The 8896-nt window shown below is 39.4% G+C and overlaps 1 protein-coding gene across 1 annotated transcript in view; it reads left to right on the top strand.

Moving 5' to 3' along the window:
* The first annotated feature begins 1951 nt into the window (after positions 1–1951).
* The window catches only part of NUMA1 (nuclear mitotic apparatus protein 1), a 34930-nt gene continuing 27985 nt past the window's right edge, over positions 1952–8896 (top strand). The window contains exon 1 of the mRNA XM_006885723.1: positions 1952–1993. Coding sequence (XP_006885785.1) covers positions 1952–1993 — 42 coding nt within the window. The remainder of the gene's footprint in view (positions 1994–8896) is intronic.

The raw sequence follows: 8896 nt of genomic DNA, 5'->3' as shown, positions 1-8896 counted from the left end.
GTTACTTCACTTGGTCTTAACCATAGCCCAAGTGAATTAACTCATTTCCAAATTGTGACGCTGATATGACTGATAGAATCACATTGAGTTTTGCAGGATCAGGATACTTAGCATGATTAACATTTAATTATGGTTTGCTTTACATTTTCTTCTATTTATTTAGTGCTTTGTGCAGCTTTGATTTTTACACCTCACCCTAGTTTTAAGTCTCCTAGAGGAAAAGACTGTATAGTTTTTCTCCAACAGAATGAACTTATCAGGCAAATACCATTTCAATTGCTAATGAGAATATACAATATACTTGTCTAGGTGGGATCAAGAGAAGATGGGGAGTGGCAGATCACATTCTGTCAAAGTTACAAAAAATATATCTGTCTTCCCAACCAAGCAGTAAGCATCTTGTGAAATAGTGCTATATCTTTTTCACTCAGAAAACTCTTGGATGCAGTGGGTATTCAGCAAATGTTGGTTCCACGGAACCCACACCTTGACAATGCTATCTTTCAGGGGGAAAGTCGTAGGTATTTGGCTCTGCTTTTCTTCCTTCTCCTAGATGAGTGACAGACTGAACACACAAGGTGGTAGGTGGAAGCGGAACTAAGTGCTCCCATGTGGATTTGTGGCAAGTGTGGGGGCTGTTACAGGTGTTGGCGAGTACTTAATCATCAGTTCTGTGATCTCTTGGGTAAGTTGGCAGGCAGATGGCAGATTCCCAGTGGGAAGGAGAATTGAGGGATAGGAATACCAGGACAGATACTTAACTCTTTCATTAGTTGTCTCGTGGGATAGTCTCCAAAATTGAGCTTGGCCTCATCTAGAGACCTTGGTTTGGATATGCTCAGTCCTGTTTGAACCATGCTTTGGACATTTCTGTGGGAGATATGAAAATTTAAACATTTTATCCCCAGACTTGCTTACTATTCATTAGGTGGAATTTGGGTACCTGCAGGAAAGCACCAGAAATTTGATTAAGAAACTCGATCCCAGGGAGTTCTGGTGGCCTAGTGACAAAGAGCTGCACTGCAATCCCAGAGATAGGTGGTTTGAATCCACCAGATACTCTGCTGAGGAAAGAGGGACAATCTCCTCCTGTACCAGTCAGGTCTGATTTGACAGTACACAAACACACACACACACGCACGAAACTTACTCCTTCTAGCCATCTAGTTGGAATTCATAGCTGACCCTCCATTGAGTTTCTGAAGTGGCCTTCTCCTGCGGAGTAGCTGGTGAGTCCATCCCATCAGAGAGACATGGCCATTGGGTTAGCAGGGCAGCATCTGTGGACTGCCTACACGACCAGAGAGAGATCCCTCGCTTAAAAATAGTCTTCATATGTTGAATGCTTACGGTATGTCAGTTTGTGCTGTTTGCTTTATTGTTAAAAAATTTTTTTTAATTCATTTTTGCACATTTTTCCTCTCCCCAGCCCGCCCTGCAATACACCCATTGTTCCAGAGTGTTGTCATACATGTAACTATTTGCTTTATCTTTAAGCATCATGATAACCCAGATTGTTTATAGATCCCATTTTGTGGATGAGGAAACAGATTGTTGTTTTTACAAAGTTATTTGGCCATGAAATCAGCACTTAGACCTAAGTCTTTCTGAAAAATCATGTTTGTCCCATATTTAGGGAAACCATTTCCCACAGTGCAGGGTTAAAGGCTTGCTTTGAGTGTTGCATTTTCTGTGTAATCGAAAGCTGTGTGTGATTGAAGTTTGTGGACGTTGAAATATGGCATTCTTTACTGTTAGTTCTGATAGGATAAAGCAGGTCACATAGCCCTGGTAAGGTAAGTGATGAGTGAAGAGTAACTTATTGAGTGTTGAGAGATGATAGAGGGAACTGTTTCCGTTCTCTTACTTCACCATGGATATCTGATTTTATTAATTACTCATCCTCTCTTGGGTTACAGGTGTGTTGGGGTGACTCTCTAGCATCACCAAGATGACACTCCATGCCACCCGGGCCGCTGCACTCCTGTCATGGGTGAGTGAGCACATTCTTGTTAAGCTTTCCCAAGAGTGGGGGGAGGGGTAGAACAGGAGTTTCCTAGGAGCCACATCTAAAATAATTATAAGGGATTGGTTGTGGTTGTTGTTTGTTACCATTTTGTTTGTATTTGCTTAGCATAGTAACAAAATAGGAATTTCTGGCAGCTTAGTGGTAAGGACTTGGGCTGCCAACTCAAAGGCCTGAGGTTCAAATCTACCAGCTACCCTGTAGGAGAAAAATGGGCAGTCTCCTCCCGTGCATCCGATTTACTCCCTTTGAAAACCTATTGGAGGGTTAGCTATGAATTGATTCTAGCTCAGTGGGACAGAACAACAACAAAATGACAAAGTAAATAGGGTTTTATTTGTATTTTGCTTTTTCTTTTAGTGTTTTTTTTTTTAAACTCATTATTGTTAAGGATGTTTGTTGTTGCTGATAGTAATTCAGAACCTGCTTTTACAGCTTAGAAAAGAACTTCTCTAAGGTGTATATATTCCCTTCTGGCCACAGGAAAATTAGCCTAAAGAAAAACTCATTTTCAGCTGTTCCTTTTGCTTTTTTTTTTTTTTTTGACTAAAAGTTGACATTGAACCTTAATGATTTAGAAACTGTGATCTTCAAAAGCCTTTAATCCTAGGGCGAGGTTTTGCTTGTTATCATGCTTCTCTTGGCATATGTTGACTGTTGACATTCTTTTTTTGTCCTGCTAGATTTTTATGCCAGTTATAATGCAAATAATAATATAGAGCATTGATATTTAAAGCTACAGAGATAGAACAGAGGCCATCAAGGATGGTAACACAGGAACATTGTAAGACAGCGTGGTTTAGAGTCACAGCTTTAGACCCTTTCTGACCCAATTAAGTTACGTCACCTCTCAGTGCTTCATTTTAAAAACAAGATGGTTAGTAATAACTCCATGTCGTGGGTTACTATGAGGCTAATGGGATAATGTGTATAAAGTTATTTAGCACAAACATACACAAAATCATTTAGCATCGAATCTTAGTAAATATTGGCTCTTGATACTTAAAATACTTGTCAAGGCGTGACATTTGGTACCAAGGTATTTAAGTACTGACCATTCAGGGCCAGTGGAAGAACCAATATTTTTTCCCCTATTAGAGAATATTTTCAAGGAAATTAATTTTTAATTTCTTATAGGTGTATATTTAGGCAAATTGTCTTTAATCATGATCAAGTCTGCAGTCATATGTTTCATGTATAAAATGTGCATGCTCAGTCTTCACTTTCTGAAATAGATGCAAATTTTAGTTGTATAATTTAAAATAGGTATTTTTAAATGATTCTATTTTATATTCCTTATGGTCCAACGTTGTGTGACTATCCAAAACATCTTCCTGTTACTCCTCACAAACAAAAGATTGAGTTGTAGGGAACCATGACCAACATCTTATGTAATTGGAAGAGATAACAGTATTGGAGGATTTTTAGCCATTGCTCTAAGTTGATCAGTTGAACTATTTATTTAGGCTACTGCTTGTTGTTATGTGCTGCCAAGTCACTTGCAACTCATAGTGACCCTGTGTACAACAGCCTTAAACCTTGCTCTGTCCTGTGCCAACCTTTTCATCTCCTATTACCACACACTGAGTCAGTCCATCTCATTGAGGGTCTTCCTCTCTTGTGCTGTCCCTTCATCCTTCTAAGCATGATGTCCCTCTCCAAGGACTGGTCCCTCCTTGCAGCATGTCCAAAGTATGTCGGATGAAGCTTCAGAATCTTTGCAGCCTTGTTTTACCTTCTCTGGGGTGAACTTGTTTGTTTTCCCAGCAGTTCATGGTATATTCAACACTCTTATCCAGCACTACAGTCAAAGGCATCAAATTCTCCTTCTATCATCCCTAGTCATTGTTCAGCTTTCTGATGCATAGTAAGTAATTGCATGGCCTGGAACAGGTGCACCTTAGTCTCCAGAATGATATCTTTGCTCTTCATTACTCAGGAGAGGCCCCTTACATCAGATTTTCCCAGTGCAATTCTTCTTTTGATTTCCTGGTTAGTCTTGTTTTTATGAAGGGAGCTCTGATGGCCTAGAGGTTAAGAAGTTCCCCTGACATCTCAGAGGTTAATGATTCAAATCCACCAGATGGACCATGGGAGAGACATGGGCAGTCCCCTCACATGCAATTTACAGTTTCTGGAAACCCACTGACTGGTCAGCTATGAGTGGATTCTGACTCCTTGGTAATGAGTTTGATGAGTTCTACCACAACAGTGAAGCAGAAACAAGACTAGGTTTTTATTTTGTTGTTTTAGCAGCAAATACTGTATACTTTACTCAAGAATTAAAATGCAAAAACAACTGAGATACCCTCTCACCCCAGGGATAACAGCAAAGTTCAACAGGGCAACAAACAACAAACACTGGCGAGGTTATGGAGAAATTGGAACTTATTCCACTATGGAATGTAGTTTGATGCTTTCTTAAAAAGTTGGAACTAGAAATACCATTTGAATCAGCAGTTTTCAGTGATGGCAATATACCCTAAAGAAACCAGAGCCACGACTCAAATAAGTGTATGCACACCCATGTTTATTGCTTAAAATGAAACAAAAATAATGACAGTTAAAGTGAATTTATAAAATGGTAGCAGCAAGAAATAAATGCTTCTGTTATATTAGAAGAGTGACCTAGGAAACATTGCACATACTTTTAAGTCTCACAGATTTGAAAAAGATTAGAATGACAAGAAAATGTTAAAAGCACATGTATTATTATAAGAGTAGCACTGAATTATTTTTAAAATTTTCAGTAATTTACTTGTTTTATAATAGAAAAAGAATTTTTTTTCCCCTCAAACTTGCTGTAGCTTGAAGTTTTCTGTAAGCAGAAGTGAGAGTGGAGAAATTGTAATAGAAAATGTTAAGAGCAGGGGAGCTCTGGTGGCCTAGTGGTAAGGAGCTGCAACTACAATCCCAGAGGCACAGGGTTCGAATCCACCAGATGCTCTGCCAGGAAAAGGAGGGACAATCTCCTCCTGTACCAGTCAGATCTGATTTGACGGTACACTCACACAAAAATAAAAAAAAAATATATATATATATATATTTTTTTAAAGAAATTGTTAAGAGCAGTCACATGAGCCTTTTAGGCAGCTCCAAGGCTTTGGAGTCAATGGGATCCTCAACTACTGTGCTTTACACACAGTACACATGTAAGCGGGGTCCTCACTCCAGCACTAAATCAGCTAAGGAGAAAGGTATTTCAGTCATACTTGTAAAAAGGCCCTTGAATGTTTTGCCGAGATTGCAGATATTATTGCAGAGAGAGCTTTTTTGAGTGTTTGAATCTAGACATTCTCTCCTTGTTGAGGAGATAAGGAAAAAAAAAAGGCTCTTCACCTGAAGTATTCAGAATCTCCCTAGGAAACACATTATCAGTTAGACTGAGCTTTTCTCAGGTGGAATAAATACAGTGTCTTTATGACTTCAGTAAAGGTCATACTTATATTCCACATGGGATCTTTTAATGCTTTTTTCATGTAGACATATCTAGAAGAAGTTGTTTGAATATTTAATAGAAATAAATAGGGTCATACCAGTGTGATATGATTTCCTGGAAATTTTTTTTAAGTTCTTCCAGTTCGCAATTGTATTCAGCTATTTCAGCTGCTAAGCAGTCTAAGGTCTGTTTGATCAACGTTACTATTTTAATTTTGATAACCGTGATTGTTGTGTGTGTCTTCAAGATGATTCTGAATCGTAGTAATTCCAGGTGACACAGAAGAATTTCCCAGAGCGTTCCACAGCTGAACTCTTTATGAGACTAAAGCTGATGGGTTTGAACTGCTGACTTTCTAGTAGTCGTACCCTGCTTTTAGTTGTTCTGATGTAAATTCTGACTTACTTGTAGGGTAGAACTGCCTTACAGGTTATTCAAGGCTGTATGTAACCTTTCACAAGCAGATGTCTGTCTGTATGTATACTTACCCAAATAAATACTTTCCCCCTTTAACTTTCTGTTGTGATTTTAGCAAAAGTTTATAGAACAGACTGGTTTTCCATCCAATCGTTTATTCATCCTGTGCTCTATGGCACTGATTACAGTTCGCATATTGTATCTGCACTCTTCCTGCTCTCTCTCTGTGGTTCTCGTCTCCATCCTTCCATTCTCTCTGAACTTTAACCCTGGACAGATGCCACCCTTGTACTTTTATATGGTTGTGTATTTTGAGAACCAGGTACCTCCTTGGTGTTGTTCTGCCCCTTCTAGATGTTTCTATTGTTTGGCTACACCATGCCACAAGAGTGAGTTCCAATCTAAGCTGAAAGGGGCAGCTACAGGGCTGAGTCCCTGGGATCCCACCAGCCCCTGTCAGACCAGTAAGCTGGCCATTTGTGATTTTGAGTGTTTGTTCTACATTTATCTGCCTCTCCCGTTCAGGACGTTCTATTATGATCCCTTTTAGAGCAGTTAGCAGTGGTAGCAGGGCAATGTCAGCTTCTTGTTTCAGGGTCATGGAGGTTGAGATTGTCAAGGTCTGTTAGTACTGTGGACTAATTGTTTGCACAGGTTTTTGATTCCTTCATTCTTCTCCAGACAAGGAGAAACCAGTGCGTGCACCTTCTTTGGCTACTCAGATGCTTTTATGTTTCCAGTCATGACTTACCTTATGGAAGAAGTCCTGTTAATTGGCCTTGATGTCTCCTGGGTCCTAGAGACCCCCCCAGACTCCTTCCCTCAGGGTATTTGGTACTGGTTAAGAAGTTGGTGCGATTCTGCCCCTTGTTGGCTCTGGTGTTTAGTGCGTAACATGTTGGACTGTTAACCACCAGCAGCCACAGCAGAGGTGAGCAGTCTCTTCCTTTTCAGATTTACAGCCTTGGAAACCTGATGGCGAGTCACTGTGAGTTGGAATCAGTTTGATGGCTGTGGGTTTGGTTCTACTATATACATAGATATGTAGCAACAATACACATAACTCAGTTTAAAATAGTATCTGCCAAACCTATGAATGTTCATGAATTTAATTCCTTTCACTCACCCATATCTGTTAATCTTGTCTTTGTATCCATTTGTAGGCTAATGTTTGCTGTTACTGGTAATGCAGGGTTGTGTGTGGAATGGCTATTATTGTTTATACTTTTGCAAGCAGTACTTCTTGTGTTTTTAATGTGCTTTTACATCATAATCTCACTTGAGCCCACCGTATTCTTCTGATAGATGAGGCAAAAATTCCAATCATTTGACTAGTGAGAAAATGGGTCCCAGCAAGTTAGTGGCACATCTGGAAACTCCTACTAATCTAGTGCTTTTCAAAGAACACATTTATAAACCATCTCAGACTTGATTGCACATAAACACGATGCTGAAGTTCCCAAAAATACCTGGTTTCTTCAGGAGGCTAAGGCTCCCCCCATTCTCCCTTAGTTTTGCATATGTGATTAATTAGCAAACCCTTCCTTCCTTTGGTAATACAAAGGCAAGCTTCAGCCCCTGCTACTTCAGAACTTAGTGCCTCTGGAATTTATGAGGTTTTCCTGTTGAAGTCCACCATATGTGGCTGTTGAATAGCCTGTGTACCTGACTCATTTGCATGGGGCCCCTGGTGAGTTTCTTGTGGTGTGGACTGACTTAGATGGATGCCTGCCTGGAGCCAAAGAGTGGGAGCAGGGCAATTTAAATAGATTTGTGAGGTTTTTTTCTTTGGAGTTGTGAGCTAGTTTCCTTCCTCCCTTTTTTCTTTCTTTACAGTATTATCTTTGGATACTCCCTCAGCCAAAGTTTATATCTGGAAAGAATCAAATGCATCAGTAATGAAATTGGGGGGAGGTTTATAGAAAGTACATGTAATTTATATTTCAAAATTTTAGCAATACAAAGAATTATACTGTAAAAATTTAAGAGACATAGGGTTAAAATACAAAGATTCAAGAGATACAGAGGGTTATGATATAAAAATGTAAGCAATACAAAAAGTCCAAGAGATAAAGAGTTATAATGTAAAAAGGCTTTATGATTGAGAGGAGTGAAAAAGAAGGGTAACCAGACGTACCAATTTCTTTTATATCCTTATCCATTTCTGTCCTATCAATTCCGATTCTTAACAATCAAATAGGACAGAACAGAACTGTCCTGTGTGGTTTCCAGGGCTGTAATTGTAACAGTACACAAAGTCACTGTAACAAAGAGAATTGGCTGACACAATAATTTCGGGAAACAACATATGGTCAAAAGGCAATGGTGATGGAGGAAGTTCAGGCTGCTTTGAAGGAATTGGCAAAAAACAAGGCCCCAGGAATTGATGGAATACCAGTTGACATATTTCATTAAACAGATGCTGCCCTGGATGTGCTCACCAGGTTGTGCCAAAAAATCTGGAGAACAGCTACCTGGCCAGCTGATTGGACAAGATCCATATATCGCTAATATCACAGGCAAGCAAAATCCAGCTGAATATTATAAAAAAACGAGTGGAACAGCACATCGACAAAAACCTCCTAGATATATAAGCTGGGTTTAAATGAGGCCATGGCACTAGAGACGTTATTACCAATGTCAGATAAATGTTGGCCAAAAGCAGAGAGTACCAGAGGAATGTCTATATGTGTTTCATTCACTATGCAAAGCATTTTACTATGTTCATCATAACAAAATATGGTTAACCTTGAGGATAATGGGAATCCCAGAGCACTTGACTGTACTTAAACAAAACCTATACTTAGACCAGAAAGCTATACTCGTCAGAACGGAGCAAGGCAACACTGCATGGTTCAAAATTAGGAAAGGAGTGCATCCACACATCCAAAAACTTCTCCAACAGAGTAAAAAGGGAGGCCACTGACTGGGAAAAAGTATTCGGTAATAACATATCAGATAAGGGACTTATATCCAGAATTTATGAAATACTTGAGCACCACAACAAGATAAAG

The sequence above is a fragment of the Elephantulus edwardii genome, unplaced genomic scaffold (assembly GCF_000299155.1).
Source record: "Elephantulus edwardii isolate Elephantulus edwardi_28Jun2011 unplaced genomic scaffold, EleEdw1.0 scaffold00044, whole genome shotgun sequence".
Lineage (NCBI taxonomy): Eukaryota > Metazoa > Chordata > Mammalia > Macroscelidea > Macroscelididae > Elephantulus > Elephantulus edwardii.
This window is presented reverse-complemented; position numbering and strand designations above follow the sequence as displayed.